This window comes from Tachyglossus aculeatus, chromosome 23 (assembly GCF_015852505.1).
Source record: "Tachyglossus aculeatus isolate mTacAcu1 chromosome 23, mTacAcu1.pri, whole genome shotgun sequence".
NCBI lineage: Eukaryota > Metazoa > Chordata > Mammalia > Monotremata > Tachyglossidae > Tachyglossus > Tachyglossus aculeatus.
This window is the reverse complement of record NC_052088.1, coordinates 9243136-9266774: the sequence shown is the minus strand read 5'-3', so window position 1 is coordinate 9266774 and position 23639 is coordinate 9243136. Positions and strand designations below refer to the sequence as shown.

The 23639-nt window shown below is 48.0% G+C and overlaps 1 protein-coding gene across 1 annotated transcript in view; it reads left to right on the top strand.

Moving 5' to 3' along the window:
• ANAPC1 (anaphase promoting complex subunit 1) overlaps nucleotides 1–23639 on the top strand; it is a 116832-nt gene that overhangs the window by 39399 nt on the left and 53794 nt on the right. Inside the window, exons 19-26 of the mRNA XM_038765774.1 lie at nucleotides 1289–1554; nucleotides 3286–3377; nucleotides 8002–8150; nucleotides 8614–8692; nucleotides 9404–9440; nucleotides 9936–10006; nucleotides 11876–12054; nucleotides 22855–23081. Of these exons, the coding sequence (XP_038621702.1) occupies nucleotides 1289–1554; nucleotides 3286–3377; nucleotides 8002–8150; nucleotides 8614–8692; nucleotides 9404–9440; nucleotides 9936–10006; nucleotides 11876–12054; nucleotides 22855–23081 (1100 nt within the window). The remainder of the gene's footprint in view (nucleotides 1–1288; nucleotides 1555–3285; nucleotides 3378–8001; nucleotides 8151–8613; nucleotides 8693–9403; nucleotides 9441–9935; nucleotides 10007–11875; nucleotides 12055–22854; nucleotides 23082–23639) is intronic.

Here is a 23639-nt window from a genome sequence, read left to right as displayed (position 1 = left end):
TGCTCAATAAATACAGCTGAATGAAGTACAAGATAATAAGGTTGGACATAGTCCATGTCCCACATGGGGGCTTAATCCCGATTTTCATCAAGTGCTCAATAAATACAGCTGAATGAAGTACAAGATGATAAGGTTGGACATAGTCCATGTCCCACATGGGGGCTTAATCCCGATTTTCAGCTGAGGTAACTGAGGCCCAGGAAAGTTAAGTGATTTGTCCAAGGTCACACAGCAGACGAGTGGCAGAGCTGGGATTAGAATCCAGGTCCTTTTGATTCCCAGGCTCTGCCCATTTCACCTTATTGCCCTCTCTCCTACTTCACGGGGATATCGTGAGGATATCCCTTCCCTTCCCTCCTAGACTGTGAGCCCGTTGTTGGGTAGGGATTGCCTCTGTTACCAGATTGCACTTTCCAAGCGCTTAGTCCAGTGCTCTGCAAACAGTAAGCGCTCAATAAATGCGAGTGAATGAATGAATGAGGGTGAAATGAGATGACTGACGTTAGTGCACTTTGGAAACTAAACCAAAAACCAGGTGGTATTTTCATTCTTGAGAAGCAGCATGTCGTAATATAATAATAATGGCATTTACTAAGCGCTTACTATGTGCAAGGCAGTGTTCTAAGTGCTGGGGGGATACAAGGTGATCAGGTTGTCCCACGGGGGGCTCACAGTCTTCATCCCCATTTTCCAGATGAGGAAACTGAGGCCCAGAGGAGTGAAGTGACTTGCCCAAAGTCACACAGCTGACAAGTGGCAGAGCCCAATAAATACAATTGAATGAATGAATGAATGAATACAGTGTCTGGAACATAGTGAGCGTATTATTACTGCGTTTACTATTATTACTATTACTATATTACTATTATTATGTTACTATTGCTATATTATTATAACTGTTATTACTATTAGAAGCAGCGTGGCTGTGAAGCAGCATGGCTCAATGGAAAGGGCCTGGGCTTTGGAGTCAGAGGTCACGGGTTCAAATCCCGGCTCCGCCAACTGTCAGCTGTGTGACTTTGGGCAAGTCACTTCCCTTCTCTGGGCCTCAGTTCCCTCAACTGGGAAATGGGGATGAAGACCGTGAGCCCCCCGTGGGACAACCTGATCACCTTGTAACCTCCCCAGCGCTTAGAACAGTGCTCTGCACATAGTAAGCGCTTAACAAATGCCATTATTACCTACCCAGCGCTTAGAACAGTGCGCGGCACATAGCAAGAGCCTAACAAGGACGATGATTGTTATTTTCCGAATAAACAAAACCACATTTTCCTCCCTTTTCATTCAGGACTGGGAATATCTGCTAAATTCAGACTACCACCGGAGCGTCGAGTCTCATCTCCTGGCTAGAACTTTGCGCCTGGACCCTTTGGAGACTTCGCTTTTAAAAGAGACCTGTTCCCCCAACCTGAGCCTGGACGCGTCCACGCTTCTCTTCACTCACATCCCTGCCATTTTCTTCGTGCTTCACCTCGTCTACGAGGAGCTTAAACTGAACAGTCTGATGGGCGACGGAAGCCAGTCTCTTGTCGTCGTCCTCGTTCAGTTAGCCAGGTACTTTGACCCTGCTCTGGAATGGGAATCATCCTCTCGAGTGAGTGGCGGGGAGCAGGGAAACAGCGGGGCCTCGTGGGAAGATCACAGGCCTGACAGTTGGAGGACCTGGGTTCGAATCCTCGTGTACTGTGGGTGGGTAACTTCTGTATGATAATAATGGCATTTACTAAGCGCTTACTATGTGCAAAGCACTGTTCGAAGCGCTGGGGAGGTTACAAGGTCATCGAGTTGTCCCACGGCGGCTCACAGCCTTAAACCCCATTTTCCAGATGAGGTCACTGAGGCCCAGAGAAGTGAAGTGGCTTGCCCAAAGTCACCCAGCTGACAGCTGGCGGAGCCGGGATTTGAACCCGTGACCTCTGACTCCAGAGCCCGGGCTCTTTCCACTGAGCCACGCTGCTTCTCTGTATGCCTCAGTTGACTCATCCGGGAAAGGGGGATTAAGACCAGGGGCCCCACGTGGGACATAGACTGTGTCCAACCTGATTATTTTAGAACAGTGCCTGACGCATAACAAATACCACTGGAAAAGAAAGCGGGAGAAGCCCACACTGAATATTTATAATAATAATAATAATGGCATTTATTAAGCGCTTACTATGTGCAAAGCACTGTTCTAAGCGCTGGGGAGGTTACAAGGTGATCAGGCTGTCTCCCGGGGGGGCTCACAATCTTAATCCCCATTTTATAGATGAGGGAACCGAGGCCCAGAGAAGTGAAGTGACTTGCCCAAAGTCACACAGCTGACAGTTGGCAGAGCCGGGATTTGAACCCATGACCTCTTTGATGTCTGATGTATGGCATGTCCCGCCAACCACCCACCGGTGGCATTTATTAAGAGTCCCCCGGGGCAGAGGCCTGGACTGAACGCCTGAGAGATCACAATCCACTTGAGAAGCAGCACGGCTAATGGGTAGAGCCCGGGTTTGGGAATCAGGAAGGGCAGTGCTGCCTTCTCCAGCGATGGGAAAGTCGCGGGAAGGACAGGGTTTGGGTGGGAAGTTAGGGAGCTCTGTTTTGGACGTGTTAAGCTCAAGGTGACAGGAGGACATCCAAGTAGAGATGTCTCGAAGGCAAGAGAAGATGTGAGACTGCACAGAGGGAGAGAGATCGGGCCTGGAGATGCAGATTTGGGTATTCTCCCAGCTCTGCCATTTGTAAGCTGGGTGACCGTGGGCAAGTCACTTCTCTGGGCCTCAGTGATCTCATCTGTAAAATGAGGATTAATGCTGTGAGCCCCATGTGGGACAGGGACTGTGTCCATCCTGATTGTTCATTCATTCATTCAGTGGTATTTATTAATGATGGCATTTATTAAGCGCTTAATATGTGCAAAGCACTGTTCTAAGTGCCGAATAATAATGATGGCATTTATTAAGCGCTTACTATGTGCAAAGCACTGTTCTAAGCGCTGGGGTGGTTACAAGGTGGTCAGGTTGTCCCATGTGGGGCTCGCAGCCTTAATCCCCATTTTGCAGATGAGGTAACTGAGGCCCAGAGAATTTAAGTGACTTGCCCAAAGTCACACAGCTGACAAGTGGCGGAGCCGGGATTGGAACCCATGACCTCTGACTCCAAAGCCTGGGCTCTTTCCACTGAGCCATGCTGCTTCACTCTCCCATTCCAGTCTTCTGATCAATGATAAATGAAGAAGAATGTAAATATTGCCCTTACTATTGATGGATTTTCATTATTTTGTTCAACTCCCTGTCTCTACAATTGCTTTAGGGATTTAAAATTGGAGCCGTACATCGATTATTACTATCGAGACTACCCAGCACTTGTGAAAACCTCCCGGCAAACGTGCTTGATTGACCAAGGTAAGTCGAGTCACCCTCCCCGCATCTCTTCAGTTGTGCCAAGTCAGAAATGAATGCCTTTTTGGGTACCCGCCTTCGGGACTGTAAATAGACTTTCAGTCCACCGTGCCCACGGACGTTGCCTTCCGATGATTTTACTAAGGGCAACCTGAAAAGCTGTCGGGCTCCATTGTGTTCCATTTGACTGCCAAGCCCAACGTTGTTTTAAGTTCAACTTCCACCCTGGCTGAATTCGGCCGATGGACGGGAGAAGAGAGAGTAATATCGAACTCAGTTTATTGGTCTGTGTCTCTGTGCCTCAGTTACCTCATCTGTAAAATGGGGATTAAGACTGTGAGCCTCACGTGGGATGACCTGAAGACCTTGTATCTACCCCAGTGCTTAAAACGGTGCTTGGCACCTAGTAAGCACTGAACAAGTACCATCATCATTGTCAATTATAAAACAGAAACATTTGGGTAAGAGCAGAACATTTGGGTTTTAATCCCAGCTCCTCCACCTGTCTGCTCTGTGACCTTTGGCAAGTGACTTCACTTCTCTGGGCCTCAGTTATCTTAAAATGGGGATTAAGAGAGTGAGCCCCATTTGGGACAGGGACTGTGTCCATCCTGATCAGCTGGTATCTCCCCCAGCACTTAGAACAGTGCCAGGCACATAGTAGGTGCTTAACAAATATGACTAAAAAAAAAAATGGCAACAAAGATGATGACTTTATCTCCCACTAGCCTCGGGCTCTGTCTTTCTAAATCAGCTGACACCAGTGTATATCCCCGACTTCTTTCCTCTCTTCAATCTCACATCTCTACCGGGCTCCAGGGTACCTCTGCATGGATGTCCGTCTGGCACCCCGAGCTCTCCATGTCCAAACCTGAACTCCTTTGCCTTCCCTTATGTTGCCAACTTGTACTTCCCAAGCGCTTGGTACAGTGCTCTGCACACAGTAAGCGCTCAATAAATACGATTGATTGATTCCTTCCCAAATCCCGTCCTTCACCTAACTTTCCTATCACTGTGGACACCACCACAGTCATCCCTGGCTCTCCAACCTGCATCTTGGGCGTTTTCCTCGACTCTCGTCTCTTTCAACCCCCGGGTTCAGTCTGTCGCTGAATCCCATCAGTTCCTCCTTTGCAAAACCTCCAGCCTCTGCCTCTTCCGTACCTTCCAAACTGCCACGTTACTGGTCTAAGGGCTTGAATCCCATCTCGACTCCAACCTCCCTGCCTCCAGCCTCCCTTCTTCATTTCATCCTTCACTCGGCTGCCCGGATCATTCTTCTAAAACACTGTTTTATATACATCCCCTTCATCCTCCTTTTTTTTCTCCTCCTCCTCCTCTTCAAAAGGCTCCAGGGGTTTCTCAGTCCTCTCCACATGAAGCGGAACTTCATGGCCACTGGCTTTAAGGCACTCAGACAATCAGCTCCCTGCCCCTTGTTTTCCTCATTCCTCTCACACTTGGTTCCTCTAATGCCAACGTGCCCATTCTGCCTTGCTCTCATCTCTTGGTGCCAATTTTATGTCGATGCCTTCGTGTCTACCTGGAAACCCCTCCCCACCGCTCTCCTCAGCATCAAGGCAACGTGGCGTAGTGGAAACGGAAAGTGGAAAGTCTGTGAGTCAGAGCTCCTGGGTTCTAATCCCGGCTTTGCTACTTGGCTGTTAGGAGATGCCGGGCCTGCCACTTAACTTTGCTCTGCATCAGTTTCCTCCTCTGTGAAATGGAGATTAAATACCTGTTCTCCCTCCTACTTAGACTGTAAGCCCCAGGAGGGACAGGGGCTGTGCCCAACCTGATTGTCTTGTATCTACCCTAGCACTTAGTACAGTTCTTAGCCGCTTATCGGCTGTGTGACTTTGGGAAAGTCACTTCACTTCTCTGGGCCTCAGTTACCTCATTTGGAAAATGGGGATGAAGATTGTGAGCCCCACATGGGGCAACCTGATCACCTTGTATCCCCCCGGTGCTTAGAATAGTGCTTTGCACATAGTAAGTGCTTTACAAATACCATTATTATTATTATTATTATTATTAGCCCATAATAAGCACCTAACAAATGCCCCAATATTATGCTGTTCCGAATTCACATGTCCTTTGCAGGAGGACCTGCTTGACTCATCTTTTGACTTCCCACCCTATTTCTCCCTTCGGCCAGTTCAGTCCTTCCATGTCACCCAAGCACTTAGTAATAATAATAATGATAATGATGATGGTACTTGTTGAGCGCTTACTATGTGCCAAGCACTGTTCTAAGTGCTGGGGTGGATATAAGGTAATCAGGTTGTCCCACATGTGGCTTGCAGTCTTAATCCTCATTCTACAGATGAGGGAACTGAGGCACAGAGAAGGAAAGTGACTTGCCCAAAGTCACCCAGCTGACAAGTGGCGGAGCTGGGATTAGAACCCGTGACCTCTGACTCCCAAGCCCGGGCTCTTTCCACTGAGCCACGTTATAATAATAATAATAATAATGATGATGATGATGGTACTGGTTAAGTGCTTACTATGTGCCAAGCACTGTTCTAAGTGCTGGGGCTGTGTCCAACCTGATTGTCTTGTATCTACCCCAGCACTTAGTACAGTTCTTAGCACATTATAAGCACCTAACAAATGCCCCAATATTATACTGTTCTGAATTCACATCTCCTTTGCAGGAGGACTTTCCTGATTCATCTTTTGACTTCCCTATTTCTCCCTTCTGCCAGTTCAGTCCTTTCACATCACCCAAGCACTTAGTAATAATAATAATGATGATGATAATGGCATTTGTTAAGCGCTTACTATGTGCCAAGCAGTGTTCTAAGCGCTGGGGGGGATACAAGGTAATCAGGTTGCCCCACACAGGGCTTACTGTCTTAATCCCCATTTTACGTATGAGGTAACTGAGGCACAGAGAAGACAAGTGACTTGCCCAAAGTCACACAGCTGACAAGTGGCGGAGTGGGATTAGAACCCATGACCTCCGACTCCCAAGCCCGGGCTCTTTCCACTATACTCACTGTCTTTCCCCCTCCCCCTTTTGCATGTGGTGTACAGCTTTATGCTCTGTTGCTTCCTCCTACTTGTTACTGGTTTTAGAGTCTGCCTCGCCCATGGGATTGTAAACTCTTTGAGGGCAGGGATTATGTCTACCGATTCTGTTGTTGTATTATTATTATTAGAAGTAATAGTAATATATATAAGGGCTTATTTTATGTCGTTAATATGTTTTGTTTTGTTGTCTGTCTCCCCCTTCTAGACTGTGAGCCCACTGTTGGGTAGGGACTGTCTCTAGATGTTGCCGACTTGTACTTCCCAATCGCTTAGTACAGTGCTGTGCACACAGTAAGCGCTCAATAAATACGATTGATTGATGATTACGTGTCAAGCACTGTTCTAAACTGTGAGGTAGATAGGAGCTTATAAGTCCTTATATGTTGCCAACTTGTGCTTCCCAAGTGCTTAGTACAGTGCTGTGCACACAGTAAGCGCTCAATAAATACGATTGAATAAATGAATGAAAAGTCCTTGTTCCACATGGGGCTCAGGGTTTGTGGAGGAGGGAGACCGGGTATTAAACATTCCCCTTTTACAGATGAGAAGACTGAGGCCCAGAGAAATGAGCTGACTTGCCCAAGGTCACCTGGCAGGCAGCCAGCAGAGCCGGATTTAGAACCCAGGCCCTCGGGCTCCCACTAGGCCACGCTGCTCCTCCCAAGCTCTTAGTACAGTGCCCTGTCCTCAGTAGGCACTCAATAAACACCACCGACTGAATGACCGTCCAGGGTCGGGCCAGCCAAATAGGCTCCTGGGCCGTGTTTCCAGTAGGCGCTACCTAGAGAAGCAGTATGGCTTAGTGGCAAGAGCGGGGCCCTGGGAGTGGCTTCTAATCCCGGCCCCGCCACTTGTCTGCCGTGTGACCTTGGGCAAGCACATCACTTCCTCTGCGTCTCAGTTACCTCATCTGCAAAATGGGGCTGAAGACAACCTGATTACCTTGTATCTACCCCAGCGCTTAGTGCGTGGCACATAGTATTTAACAAATGCCATAGTTATTATCGTTGTTGTTGTTATTACCTTTCAGAGGAGGCAACCTCGCCCACCCGGGCTGCCGGATGGCCCTCTCCCCCAGCTCCCTGGCCCTTCCCCATCACTCCCAACCAAATCTGGCCCGATTCAGGGGCCGGGAAAGGTCCAGGGACATCAAACCCACCCAGATTTTGAGGGACCCAAAGTGGGCTAGTTGGATGTGAACAGGCATCCTGGCCTTTAGGGCAGCCCAGCCTAGGGCATAGACAAGTCCAGTCCATTGGATTCTGTTTGGCCACCAGCCGAGGCAAGCCCATGCCTGAGACTCGGGGACCACTGCTATGCTGCTTCTCAACTTGGTGCTGCCTCTAGCCCATTTCATTTACCTCTCTTCTGGAACAGCCAACAGTTTCTGGTCAACAGGCCCGGAGGGCGGTGCGGGAAAGCCTGGAGAACTTTGCTTATTGTGACAGGGCCGGGCCAAATTCTCTCTGCGCCTTTTTGTCCAAGAGCGAAGTAATCAATCAATCAATCAATCGTATTTATTGAGCGCTTACTGTGTGCAACCGACCGGCGATGCGGTCGCGCGTTGTTTTAAGCCGGACTTTCTTTGCAGCCCAAACAGGTCTGATGCACTACCCTGCATTTTTGACTCCCGAGCCTCCAAGTATCTATCAGTGGCTGAGTTCCTGTTTGAAAGGTGAAGGGGCGTCGTCTTACCCTTACTTACCCGAAGTCTGTGAAAGAAGCAAGCTTGTAGTCCTGGTATGTATTGAGAGAAGAACCGCTCCCTCTCATGAATTTGGTTTAAGTGATATTTGTTGAGCGCTTACTCTGCATCAAACACAGCACTAAGCTACGGGGTAGATACAAGGTTGTCAGGTTGGACGCAGTCCCTGTCCCACATGGGGCTCACAGTCTTAATCCCCGTTTTACAGATGGGGGAACTGGGGCCCAGAGAAGTGAAGCGACTTGCCTGAGGTCACCCAGCAGACAAGGGGCGGAGCCGGGATCAGAACCCAGGTCCTTCCGATTCCCGGGCCCGGGGTCTGTGCCCTTGACCACACTGCTTCTATTTGCTGCTTCTTTTGTACTTGAGTCTTAGCCAAGAGCCAGAGTTTGAAATTTAACAGACCGTGCACTGATTACCTGCTAAGACTTTCAAAATCAATGTAAAATGAGCTTGTTGGTATTGAACATGCAGTCATCCGTGTCTTCACTTATGCAGAGTATTGCCCTGTACATTCTTGGTGACGAGAGAGCTGTTTCCAACGAAGCATCGCAGTACTTATCCAGGATAACGCCAGGTAATTGCTTCCTATTCCTTCGAATCCTTAGCGTTTCCGCAGGCAAGGGCCAGCCGTCTCTTGATAATTAAAAGCGAAGGACCCCGGAAGCTATCTGCGGCGGGATTGACGCTTCAGGCCGCTCCCACGACTCAGGCTGTTCGAATCCCCGTCCGAATTTCCGGAACCAGAGCCACTGGGATAGGTGTTTGAGGCTGGAGTAGAGCAACCCCATCCCTGTCCCGGGCTCACGGGGCCAACGGTACTTGGCATGGGCTCAGCTGGGGATGAGAGTTACACATTGAGCGGAAGCAGCCAGCTTCTAGGGTGAACCAGTTGTTTCCAAGTCATCTCTGCGCGGCCAAATTTGGACACCCCCATCTTCCCTCCTCCCCCCCCCCCCCCCTCATTTTTTTCTTTTCTTCCCTCTAAACTTTAAGCTCCTTGCGGGCCGGGAACGGGTCACCATCTCTGGTGAACTGTACTGTCCCCTCTAGACTGTAAGCTCCTCGTAGGCAGGGAACCTATCTGCCAACTCGGGTGTATTGTACTCTCCCTTTAGACCGTAAGCTCCTTGTGGGTAGGGAGTGGGTCTAGAAACCTGGGCAGTGTACTTTTCCAAGCGCTTAGTACAGTGCTCTGCACACAATAAGTGCTCAGTAAATACCAGTGATTGATGGAATGATTGCTGTAAGGATAAACGTAAAAATGTCATTTCGTATTCTCTTCCAGTGCCGAAAAAGCAACAAACAGAACAGGATGACAACAGGTAAAAATAATAGCAATAACAACAGTAATAATAGAAGTATTAAGCACTTAACTACGTGCCAAGTACTGTATACTCAGGTGGGCAGGAAACCCCTCTACATATTATGTTGTACGCTCTCGAGAGCTTAGTACAGTGCTCTGCTCACACTAAGCCCTCAGTAAATACGACTGATCGACTGGACACAGTCCCCGTCCCATATGGGGCTCACGGTGTAAGTAGGAGGGAAAGCAGGTATTGAGTTCCTGTTTTACAGATGAGAAAACTGAGGCCCAGAGAAATGAAGCCACTCGCCCCAGGTTGCCCGGCATTCATGCAGTCGTATTTATTGAGCGCTTACCGTGTGCAGAGAGCTGGGATTGGAATCCAGGTTCCCTAACTCCCGCGCTCTTCCCGCGAGGCCACACTGCTTCCCCAGGCAATTCTGATGGGATTGTGTTGGAGCTGTTAAACTGGTCTATTTCTAAAACCTTTTCCTGTGTTCTGGTCTTTTTCCAGGTTTAGTTTCAGGCACAGCGCATCAATTACTAGCCTCGCCGAAAAGTTAGTGCTTTGGATGACTGATGTCGGTAAGGGAACGTTATACTCCGAAGCAACGCTGTGAGGAAAAGGGAAAACCTTCCTTTCCACCCCAGAACATGCCTTTCTTAGCCCCCTCTCCTTCCCTGCTGGCAGCGTGAGGACAGTGAGGAAACGGAGGTCTCCCGTAGTTCTCCTGGGATATCACCCAGGAATTGGGATTAGCCTCAGTCTCCCGCTTTCGGTTTAGGGCCGGGAACTGGAGTGTCAGGGCATTGCTGCTCCACTCCCGCTCGTCTCTGGGAATCCTGGAAAGTTGGCCTAGCCTTGGGAGTCAGTGGAAGCCCTTCTCCCACCCTCCCCTGGGTCTCTAAGCCCCGAACGTGGGGTCCCTGACCCCGCGGAGTTGACCGAAAAGCCATTATGGCCCGCACGGGGTCAGTGACGGTGCTTCCGGGGCTGCTGCTGAGGGGAAGGAATCCGTCTGCCCTCAGTGGGCTCCCCCTTCCCATCCCGAAGGGTCTCGATTTCCCCGGAGACAGAGCTCACCTCCTCCAGGAGGCCTTCCCAGACTGAGCCCCTTTCTTCCTCTCCCCCTCGTCCCCCTCTCCATCCCCCCATCTTACCTCCTTCCCTTCCCCACAGCACCTGTATATATGTATATATGCTTGTACATATTTATTACTCTATTTATTTATTTATTTTACTTGTACATATCTATTCTATTTATTTTATTTTGTTAGTAAGTTTGGTTTTGCCTCCCCCTTTTAGACTGTAAGCCCACTGTTGGGTAGGGACTGTCTCTATATGTTGCCAATTGGTACTTCCCAAGTGCTTAGTACAGTGCTCTGCACACAGTAAGCGCTCAATAAATACGATTGATGATGATGATGGTTAAGGAATGGCAGTCGGGGTCCTATTTTTTTGTGTGAGGGAGTGGGGAGAAGAAGGGCAGCAAAGGCGTTGAAGAGAAGAGACACGAAGCAGAGCAGGAAGCACTTTCTGTTGAGGAGAGTGGAATAATAATAATAGTCTTTATGGTACTTGTTAGACACTTAACTATGTTCCAAGCACTGTTCTAAGCTTTGGGCTCGGTTCAGGTTAATCGGGTCGGATACCGTCCCTGTTCCGCGTCGGGGGCTCACGCTCTCAATCCCCGTTTTACAGATGAGATAACTGAGGCCCAGAGAAGGGAAGTGACTTGCCTGAGGTCACACAGCGGAGCCGGGGTTAGAACCCAGGTCCTTATGACTCCAGGCCCAGGCTCTTTCCGCTAAGCAGACTGGGGATTTGAGGAAAGGACCTGAAAACGCGAACGTACCCTACAGGGAACCTCGGGAGCATCGCTAGACTGCTGGGATTCTTGACTCAGAAATCCTTGATGCTAGCGTGCATGTCTTGCAATCAATCAATCGTATTGAGCGCTTACTGTGTGCAGAGCACTGTACTAAGCGCTTGGGAAGTACAAATTGGCAACATATAGAGACGGTCCCTACCCAACAGTGGGCTCACAGTCTAAGACAGTCTAAGACAGCCACAGGGTACTCAGTGAGTAAAAAGTATAGCTATTCCTCCTCTCTCACCTCCTCCCAAGCCTTGTCCCCCCGAAGTCCACAACTTCCTCGGTCACTGCAGTGGCGGCGATCCAATCCAGGCTCCTGAACCTTAGTCAAACTCCCCCCAAGCCCGTCTGACCTCCACCTCGCAGGGGATTTCGCTTCAACCATCCCCATCTTGACCAACACAGTATTTGCCTTGAACCATAGCTCCCAGAGACCCGTGGAAGGTGAAGAAATTGAACAAAAGTAGGCCCCGAAATGGTTCCCAGATTTCCATCTCCCTCCCCGAGGGGCTTGTGGGTAACTGTGGTTTTTTCGGGTCGATCTTTGAGTGAAAGCTCGTCTCCCATTGACTCTCAGGCTTCACCCTGCGGGACTTGGAGTCCCTGCCCTTTGGAGTCGCCCTTCCCATCAGAGACGCCATCTATCACTGTCGGGAGCATCCGGCTTCGGATTGGCCGGAAGCCGTGTGCCTCTTGATAGGCCGCCAGGATCTTTCCAAACAGGCCTGTGAAGGGAACGTTCCCAAAGGGAAATCGGTGAGTATCGGCCGAGGACGCGTTTCTGTCGGAGCGGGACCCGGGAGATTTTTCCCGAGTTCAACATCGTCACTGGGGGTTTCCCCCGTCGGCTCTCGGGTCCAGTTTTGAACAGCTCAGAAGGCTGCTGAACGTGGGGCTCGAAGAACTCTATTTGGGTTTGTATTGCTTTCCCTTAGGCCCCGAGCCTGTGTGACTCATTGGACAAATTCATTGTCACTAATAGGTTGAGTCAAGCAGAGGCAGACCCATTCCATTCCCAGCTTGGGCAGTGAGGTAGCGAGGGGAAGGCCATCTGTTACAAATCAAAACTCATCTGTGCTGGGCAGCAGCGGCACGGGTGAGAGTCGCGGGCGGAGGCTTACTTTACCTCTGGAAGGAGGTAAACCGCTTTCGTATTTTGACCAAGAAAACTCTCTGGATCCACTCCCAGAATGATTGCGGATGGAGGTGGGGCGTTCTGGGAGAGATGTATCCGTGGAGTCGAAAACTCCTCCCCCTCAGCTTCAAGGCTGTCCATCCCCTCTCCCCCTCCTACCTCACCTCCCTTCTCTCCTTCTCCAGCCCAGCCCTCACCCTCCGCTCCTCTGCCGCTAATCTCCTCACCGGGCCTCGTTCTCGCCTGTCCCGCCGTCGACCCCCGGCCCACGTCCTCCCCCTGGCCCGGAATGCCCTCCCTCCCAATATCCGCCAAGCTAGCTCTCTTCCTCCCTTCAAGGCCCTACTGAGAGCTCACCTCCTCCTTCCCAGACTGAGCCCCCTTTTTCCTCTCCTCCTCCCCATCCCCCCTGCCCTACCTCCTTCCTCTCCCCACAGCACCTGTATAGATGTAGATATGTTTGTACGTATTTATTACTCTATTTTATTTTTTCATCTGTATTTTATTCATTTTATTTTGTTAATATGTTCTGTCTTGTTGTCTGTCTCCCCCTTCTAGACTGTGAGCCCGCTGTTGGGTAGGGACCATATCTATACGCTGCCAACTTGTACTTCCCAAGTGCTTAGTACAGTGCTCTGCACACAGTAAGCGCTCAATAAATACGATTGAATGAATGAATGAATGAGTCGTTATGGGTCGAAGACGACTCAACAGCATGAGACAAGGCAAAGCACTTACTATGTAGCAAGCGCTGTTCTAAGCACTGGGGTAGATACAAGTTAATCAGAATGGACGCAGCCCCCGTCCCCCAAGGGACACACAGTTTGAGGGTTCAGCCTCCACGAACAGCCCTAAGCATTTCGCATCAGGGAAGTGGTGTGGCCTAATGAAAGGACCACAGGCCTGGGAGTTAGAGGACCTGGGTTCTAATTCCGGCTCTGCCACCCGCCTGCTCTGTGACCTTGGACAAGTCACTTCACATCTCCTTGCCCCGGTTTCAACATCTGTTCTCCCTCCCTTCTAGGTGGAACACAGTCTCTGTCCCACATGGGGCTCTCATTCTTAATCCCCCGTTTACAGATGAGGTAACTGAGGCCCAGAGGAGTGAAGCAACTTGCCCCAGGTGACTCAGCAGACGAGTGGCAGAGCTGGGATTTGAACTCAAGTCCTCTGACTCCTAGGCCACGCTGCGTCCCTTATTCGTAGAGCAGCCAGGGCTTATTTTGAACAACTCTCCGCTCTTCCAGATGGAGTTCAGAGCTGTAGATATTCATTCATTCAATCGTATTTATTGAGCGCTTACCGTATGCAGAACACTGGACTAAACGCTTGGGAAGTACAAGTCGGCAACATATAGAGACGGTCCCTACCCAGCAGCGGGCTCACAGTCTAGAAGGGGGAGAAATAGATAGATAGGTAGATATAATGATAATAATAATAATGATGGCATTTATTAAGCACTTACTATTCATTCATTCAGTCGTATTTATTGAGCGCTTACTGTGTGCAGAGCACTGGACTAAGCACTTGGAAAGTACAAGTTTGCAACACATAGAGAAGGTCCCTACCCAACAACAGGCTCACAGTCTAGAAGGGGGAGAAATAGATAGATATAATGCTAATAATAATGATGATGGCATTTATTAAGCACTTACTATTCATTCATTCATTCATATTTATTGAGCACTTACTGTGTGCAGAGCACTGGACTAAGCGCTTGGGAAGTACAAGTCGGCAACATATAGAGACGGTCCCTACCTAACAGCGGGCTCACAGTGAAGAAGGGGGAGAAATAGGTAGACAGATAGATATAATGATAATAATAATAATGATAACATTTATTAAGCACTTACTATTCATTCATTCATTCAATCGTATTTATTGAGCGCTTACTGTGTGCAGAGCACTGGACTAAGCACTTGGGAAGTTCAAGTCGGCAACATATAGAGATGGTCCCTACCCAACAACGGGCTCACAGTCTAGAAGGGGGAGAAATAGATAGATATAATGATAATAATAATAATGATGATGGCATTTATTAAGCACTTACTATGTGCAAAGCATTGTTCTAAGTGCTGGGGAGGTTACAAGGTGATCAGGTTGTCCCATGGGGGGCTGACAGTCTTCATCCCCATTTTACAGATGAGGGAACCGAGGCCCAGAGAAGTGAAGTGACTTGCCCAATGTCACACAGCTGACAATTGGTGGAGCTGGGATTTGAACCCGTGACCTCTGACTCCAAAGCCTGTGCTCTTTCCACTGAGCCACGCTGCTTCTAGATATCTCTTTCTATAGATAGAAATAGTGCATCTAGATAGATGGGCTACACTGCAAACTCTAACTCAAGACCTGTTTTAATACTTAACGAAAACCTCACGAATGTGATCAGGTTGTCCCACGGGGGGCTCACAGTCTTAATCCCCATTTTACAGATGAGGGAACTGAGGCCTTGAGACCTGAAGTGACTTGCCCAAAGTCACACAGCTGACATTTGGGGAAGCCAGGATGTGAACCCATGACCTCTGACTCAATAAATACGATTGATTGATTGACTCCAAAGCCCGGGCTCTTTCCCCTGAGCCACGCTGTTTCTAGATATCTATTTCTATAGGTAGAAATAGATAGTCCGTCTAGATAGACAGGCCACACTGCAAACTCTAATTCAGGACCTGTTTTAATACTTAACTAAAACATCACGAATCCATTAGAACAGTGCTTTGCACATAGTAAGCGCTTAATAAATGCCATCATTATTATTATTATTATTTAGGTCCTGAATGAATTGGGGAGGAGGGTGGGTAAGCTTACTCCCTGGGCCCGATTTCATCTATATCTCATCACTGACCCTTTTTCCAGGTCCTCCCCCTAGCCCAGGATGCCCTCCCCTTTCATATATGTCAGCCCATCGCCCTCTCCACCTTCAAAGCATTATTAAAGTCACATTTCCTTCAAGAGGCCTTTCCCGATGAAGCCCCCTTTTCCCCATCTTACTCTCCCTTCTGCTTTACCTCTGCCCTTGGAACTGTGAACTCTGGACATTTGATCATTTCCCCACCGTCCAACCCCGTAGTACTTATTCACTTATCTTTAAATCGTATAGTATAAAGGACTTATTTTTTCATAGTAATGTCCATCTCCCTTTTTAGATTGTAAGCTCTCTGTGGGCAGAGATCATATAGGATAAAGGACTTATTTTTTCATAGTAATGTCCGTCTCCCTTTTTAGATGGTAAGCCCTTTGTGGGCAGAGATCCTCTCCCTGCAGGGATTGTAGAGAAGCAGCGTGGCTCAGTGGAAAGAGCCTGGGCTTTGGAGGCAGAGGTCATGGGTTTGACTCCCGGCTCCGCCATATGCCTGCTGTATGACCTTGGGCAGGTCACTTAACTTCTCTGAGCTTCAGTTATCTCATCTCTAAAATGGGGATTCATTCATTCAGTCGTATTTATTGAGCGCTTACTGTGTGCAGAGCACTGTACTAAGCGCTTGGGAAGTCCAAGTTGGCAACATCTAGAGACGGTCCCTACCCAACAGTGGGCTCACAGTTTAGAAGGGGGAGACTCTTCTCTGGGCCTCAGTGACCTCATCTGTGAAATGGGGATGAAGATTAAGACTGTGAGCCCCCCGTGGGACAACCTGATCACCTTGTATCCCCCCCCAGCGCTTAGAACAGTGCTTTGCACATAGCAAGCGCTTAACAAATGCCATCATTATTATTATTATTATTATCATTATCCACCGATTCTGTTGCTTGTACTTTCCTAAGTGCTTCGTACAGTGTTCTGCATGTAATGAGAGAGCGGTAAATACCACTGATTGTTTAACAGTCTCACCCAGGGTGTCCTTTCTGAATCCCATCCGTCCCTACCCTTTTTTTTTTAAATGGTTTTTGTTAAGCTCTTACTATGTGCCGAGTACTGTACTACGTACCGGGATAGATACAAGCTCATCAGGTTGGACACAGATCATTTAATTCTATTTGTTCTGATGATTTTGACACCTTTCTATATGTTTTATTGTCTGTCTCCCCCGTCTAGACTGTGAGCCCGTTGTTGGGTAGGGACCGTCTCTATATGTTGCCGACTTGTACTTCCCAAGCGCTTAGTACCGTGCTGTGCACACAGTAAGCACTCAATAAATATGAATGAATGAATGAATGAATTTTGATTTGGGGCATATGCCTGATGTGGGCAGGGGATATGTCTGTTTATTATTGTATTGTACTCTTCCAAGCGCTTAGTACAGTGCTGTGAACACAGTGAGTGCTCAATAAATACGATTGACTATGCAGTAGCCTGTCTATGCTCCTTAAGGCCAGGGATCGTGCCTATAATCAATCAATCAATCAATCAATCGTATTTATTGAGCGCTTACTATGTGCAGAGCACTGTACTAAGCGCTTGGGAAGTACAGATTGGCAACAATAATAATGATGGCGTTTATTAAGCGCTTACTATGTGCGGAGCACTGTTCTAAGCGCTGGGGAAGTTACAAGGTGATCAGGTTGTCCCACTGGGGGCTCACAGTCTTAATCCCCATTTTGCAGATGAGGGAACTGAGGCCCAGAGAAGTGAAGTGACTTGCCCAAAGTCACACCGCTGATACTTGGTGGAGCTGGGATTTGAACCCCTGACCTCTGACTCCAAAGCCTGCGCTCTTTCCACTGAGCCATGCTGCTTCTCTATTCTGCCGACCGATTCTGTCGTAGCGTACTCTCCCGAGTGCTTAGTCCAGTGCTTTGCACTCAGTAAACGGGTAAGGGACAATTGAGCCCACTGTTGGGTAGGGACCGTCTCTATATGTTGCCAACTTGTACTTCCCAAGCGCTTAGTACAGTGCTCTGCACACAGTAAGCGCTCAATAAATACGAGTGATTGATTGATTGATTGACAATGAATACCGTTGATTGACTGGGGATTACAAGGCATGTAAAAACCACGGGCAAGTCACTTCACTTCTCTGTGCCTCAGTTCCCTCGTCCGTAAAAGGGGGATCAAGACTGTGAGCCGTTCAACCTGATTAGCTTGTATCTACCCCGGGGCATAGCACAGTGTTTGGCACACAGTCGGAGCTTGACGAGAACCATTAAAAAAATCTATAATGACAAATTTCAGTCACTGATCCAAGCACACCCACCCCGGCCGCGACACCCCGGCTACTTTAGAAGCAGGAAGCACCACCCTTCCTGCTGGAACAGGAGACAGACCATTTCACCTTCTGAAACCTTGTGTCCTTTTAAAGCGAGATTCTGAGCACAGCGCTTTGAAAGCAAATGGTTAAACTCCAATTGCAAAGTGGATCTTACAACCCCCAATTTGATTAAAAAAAAAAATTGCATTTGTGAGCGGCAGACCCAAGTGGGTCTTAGTCCAGTGCTCTGCACACAGTAAGCACTCAATGAATACGATTGAATGAATCCCCTCTGTCTCCCCCTTTTAGACTGTGAGCCCACTGTTGGGTAGGGACCATCTCTATATGTTACCAGCTTGTACTTCCCAAGCGCTTAGTACAGTGCTCTGCACACAGTAAGCGCTCAATAAGTACGATTGATTGATTGATGAATGAATGAATGAATGGGAGTTTGAAGGACCTGGTTTCTAATCGTGGCTCCACGGCTTGTCTGCTGTGTGACCTCGGGCGAGTCATTTCATGGGTTCAAATCCCGGCTCTGCCAACTGTCAGCTGTGTGACTTTGGGCAAGTCACTTCACTTCTCTGTGCCTCAGTTACCTCATCTGTGAAATGGGGATTAAAACTGTGAGCCCCCTGTGGGACAACTTGATCACCTTGTAACCTCCCCCAGAGCTTAGAACAGTGCTTTGCACATAGTAAGCGCTTAACAAATGCCATCATCATCATTTCACTTTTGCAGGCCGCCTCTGTAAACTGGAGGTGAAAACTGAGAGTCTCGTGGGGGACAGGGACTGTATCCAGCCTGATTAGCTTGTATCTATCCTAGCGCTTAGTAGAGTGCCTGGCACATAGTAAGTGCTTCACCAAGAAACCGCACACTATAGTGTTGGGAAGAAATAATAATAATAATGGCATTTATTAAGCGCTTACTATGTGCAAAGCACTGTTCTAAGCGCTGGGGTAGATACAAGGTAATCAAGTTGTCCCACGTGGGGCTCACAAACTTAAATCCCCATTTTACAGGTGAGGTAACTGAGGCACAGAGAAGTCAAGCGCCTTGCCCAAAGTCACACAGCTGACAAGTGGCGGAGCCGGGATTCGAACCCATGACCTCTGACTCTGAAGCCCAGGCTTTTTCCACTGAGCCAAGCTGCACATGACTATAATGTATTTGTGGTAATAATAATGATGGCACGCTGCTTCTCCTAAATAACAAGATAACCCCCACTTTTTTTTTTAATGATATTAAAAAGTAACAGTACTGTACTCTGCACACAGTAAGTGTTCAATAAATATGAATGACTTATCTGGAAACTTTTTTTTATGGTATTTAAGTGCTTACTCTGTACCGGACACTCTACTAAGCGCTAGGGTAGATACAAGATAATGAAGTGGACACAGTCCCTATTCTACAGGGGGCTCACAGTCTTAATCCCCATTTTACAGATGGTACAGCTGAGGCACAGAGAAGTGACTTCCCCAAGGTCACACAAAGAAGACAAGTGGCAGAGCCAGGATTAGAATCCAGGTCATTCTGACTCCTGGGTCCGTGTTTTATAATAATAATAATAATAATAATGGCATTTATTAAGCGCTTACTAGGGCATGCTGCGGCTTTGTTCATAGTCATAGGGCAGAGATCATTCATTCCTTCATTCAATCATATCAATTTGGTGTTTACTGTGTGCAGAGCACTATACTAAGCGCTTGGGAGAGTAGACTACAACAATAAACAGACCCATTCCCTGCCCACAATGAGCTTTTCAGTCAGAGTTCTGGGGCTGTGGGAGAGAAATAGGGTTCAGATTTGGGTATCAAGGAGCACGCTTCACTGAAGTGAATCCTCGGGATTCATTCATTCAGTCGTATTTATTGAGCGCTTACTGTGTGCAGAGTACTGTACTAAGCACTTGGGAAGTACAAATCGGCAACATGTAGAGACGGTCCCTACCCAGCAACGGGCTCACAGTCTTGAACGGGGAGACAGACAACAAAACAAAAGAAATAGGCAGGAGAGTGGGTTGTGTTTTTGAACGTGTGCGTGGGATTTCTCGCATTTAGTTGTCAGGAGTGACAGGGCGGGGCTGGGTTCCCTCCCCAGGGGTTTGAAAAAACGTCCAAAATGTAGCAAAGTAGACTTTGAATCCCTTTAATGGATATAAAGGTATGTCCACTCTCGGGAAGACCACTGAGAAGCAGCATGGCTCAGTGGAAAGAGCCCGGGCTTTAGAGTCAGAAGTCATGGGTTTGAATCCCGACTCTGCCACAGGTCTGCTGGCTGACCTTGGGCAAGTCACTTCACTTCTCTGGGCCTCAGTTACCTCATCTGTAAAATGGGAATTAAGACTGTAAGCCCCACGTGGGACAAGCTAGCTCTCTTCCTCCCTTCAAGGCCCTACTGAGAGCTCACCTCCTCCAAGAAGCCTTCCCACACTGAGCCCCTTCCTTCCTCTCCCCCTCGTCCCCCTCTTCATCCCCCCCATTTTACCTCCTTCCCTTCCCCACAGCACCTGTATATATGTATATATGTTTGTACATATTTATTACTCTATTTATTTATTTATTTATTTGTTTTACTTGTACATATCTATTCTATTTATTTTATTTTGTTAGTAAGTTTGGTTTTGTTCTCCATCTCCCCCTTTTAGACTGTGAGCCCACTGTTGGGTAGGGACTGTCTCTATATGTTGCCAACTTGTACTTCCCAAGCACTTAGTACAGTGCTCTGCACATAGTAAGCGCTCAATAAATACGATTGATGATGATGATGATGACAACTTGATCACCTTGTATCCCCCCCCCAGCACTTAGAACAGTGCTCTGCATATAGTAAGCGCTTAACAAATGCCATTATTATTATTATTATCTTTCCTGGGAGAGGCACGAGGTCCCAACTGGACCCCAGGAGTACACTGAGGCAGTGTACTGACTGGCAGGGCGGTCGGGGGGGAGTGTCCACTTTGCTGCAGAGTGTACTATGCCAAAAAGCCCCTCTTCACTGCTCTCAATGGGCAGGACCCCACAGCCCCCCGCACTTGTAGGGCAAGCCGAACTCTGTCCCAAGCACCCTGCTCGGCAAACCAGGGGCCAGCTGATATTCTCAGCCCGCGCCTATCTCCTGGACCCCCCAAAATACCGGGTCTGGGGGACTGCGGGGCGGGTGGGAATCGGCCGGTGTCAATATGGGTTGGAATACAGTTCAATCAATCAATCAATCAATCGTATTTATTGAGCGCTTTCTGTGTGCAGAGCACTGTACTAAGCGCTTGGGAAGTACAAGCTGGCAACATATAGAGACAGTCTCTACCCAACAGTGGGCTCACAGTCTAGAAGGGGGAGACAGAGAACAAAACCAAACATACTAACAAAATAAAATAAATAGAATAGATAGGTACAAGTAAAATAAATAAATAAATAGAGTAATAAATATGTACAAGCATATAGCCGCTCTTAGGTGGGCACCACAGCTAGATAAACGTGTTTTGTGTTGTTGTCCGTCTCCCCCTTCTAAACTATGAGCCCGTTGTTGGGTAGGGACCGTCTCTACACGTTGCCGACTTGTACTTCCCAAGCGCTTAGTACAGTGCTCTGCACACAGTAAACACTCAATAAATGCGATTGAATAAACAGGGAGGCAGAGAATGCAAGAATGCAGTGGAGAAGCAGGATGGAGCAAGGGCCCGGGAATCAGAAGTGGCTCTGCTACTTGTCTGCTGGGTGGCCTTGGGCAAGTCACCTCACTTCTGTTGGGTAGGGACCGTCTCTATATGTTGCCAACTTGTACTTCCCAAGCGCTTAGTACAGTGCTCTGCACACAGTAAGCGCTCAGTAAATACGGTTGAATGAATGAATGAATGAAAACTTCTCCGGGCCACAGTTATCTCATCGGAAAAATGGGAATTAAGACTGGGGAGTCCCATATAGGCAGGGACTGTGTCCTACTCGATTAGCTCGTATCTACACATAGTAAGTGCTTAACAAACACCATGATGGGGGGAGAGGAAGTTCCCAGTCAGTCAGTTATTCATATTTATTGAGCACTTACTGTGTGCAGAACACTGTATTAAGAGCTTGGGAGAGCACAATATAGCACGTAAGCAGACACATTCCCTGCCCACAGCAATCTCACAGCCTAAAAGGGGAGACAGACGTTAGTATAAATAAATACATTACAGAGAAGCATTATATGCTTTTAATACTTTTATTATAAGCATTATGTGCATTTAATACCTTTTATATGCTAGTTCACACTTTAGCTGTGTGACTTTGGGCAAGTCACTTAACATCTCTGGGCCTCAGTTACCTCATCTGTAAAATGGGGATGAAGGCCGTGAGCCCCTGAGGGACAACCTGATCACCTTGTATCCTCCCCAGCTCTTAGAACAGTGCTTTGCACACAGTAAGTGCTTAATAAATGCCATTATTATTATTATTTAGGAGCTCAAAGGCTGGTCTTTCAAGATACCACACCACTGGGTCTGTATGTACGTGTACGAATCTGTGCGCCTGCAATACTTGATCTTTGTTATGAGAGCGGGGGCAAACGTTGAACTTATCTTGGTCCTTCCCCTCAATCAATCAATCAATCATATTTATTGAGCGCTTACTGTGTGCAGAGCACTGTACTAAGCGCTTGGGAAGTACAAGTTGGCAACATATGGAGACAGTCCCTACCCAACAGTGGGCTCACTCAAGACTGTAAGCTTACTGTGGGCAGGGAATGTATCTACCAACTCTTATATTGTACTCTCCCAAGCGCCAAGTATACTCTTCTGCAACTTAATAAGTACAGTTGATTGATTCATGATTTCCAAATGATGGATTTCATACATTTCAAAAGGATTTTGAGACTTTTTCCTCTCTTGGTCAGATATCAACCAATTTTAAGCATCTCCCTCTATCCCTGGGGTCAGGGACGCAATTACTGCTCTATTTTGTTAATCCTTATCTTGTAATGGATAATCTGCACACAGTAAGCGCTCAATAAATATGATGGAAGGAATAATCCTAAGTATTTTCCTAAACCTGCCCGAGCTGTGCACCAATCAGTCAATCAGCAGTATTTCTTGAGCGCCTACTCTGTGCAGAGCCCCGTAATAATAATAGATAATGATGGCATTTATTAAGCGCTTACTATTAAGCGCCGTACTTAGGTGGTCGGGAGAGGACGATTCAGAATGACATTTCCGTCCCTTCGTTTGAGCGAGCTAATTATCGGGATACGGCTCTCTTGCGGTGACAAGTGTCCTCTTGCTGTTCCTGTCTGAAATGTATTTTGTTCTTCCGCATCCAGTCTGTCGCTCAGGTGCCCTCATCAGAGGTTGCTTCAGGGACAGAGACCGAGGAAGAAGACGACGGTATGAACGATATGAATCAGGAGGTGATGTCGTTGATCTGGAGCGAAGATCTGAGAGTCCAAGAGGTGCGCCGGCTGCTTCAAAGCGCCCACCCCGTCCGAGTCAACGTTGTCCAGATGCCAGAAGTGAGTGACCACGAGTACATCGAAGAAAAAGAAAACAGGTAACCCCTCACCGTTTATGCGGCTTTTACTCAGTGCACTGTACTGAACGCCGGATTGCCGTCAAATACCTTTGCTCCATCCATCCACCCCGCCTTCTCCCTCCTTTCCCGCCTCGGTGCAACCCTTGATCTTATCATCAGAATGGCTCTAATTCTGGCTCCACGACTTGCCAGTTGCGTGACCTTGGACAAGTCTTTCACCACCACTGTTGGCATTGGAAGAGGAGTGGTGGTACGTATTAGGTACTTACTATGTACCCACTCTCCCTGTCCCTGGTGGGGCTCGTCCTCTGAGGACTTTTGTGATGTCCGACTGCTTGAGTTCTCAGTCAGGGGCGTCAGTCAATGCTACTGCTACAAACACTGGCCCCTGGGGTGGCGGCGAATGAATTTTTTTTTTTAGTGGTTTAACAGGCCGTCTCCCCGGTTCATTCATTCATTCATTCAATCATATTTATTGAGCACTTACCGTGTGCAGAGCACTGTACTAAGCGCTTGGGAAGTACATGTTGGCAACATCTAGAGACGGTCCTTACCCAACAGCGGGCTCACAGTCTA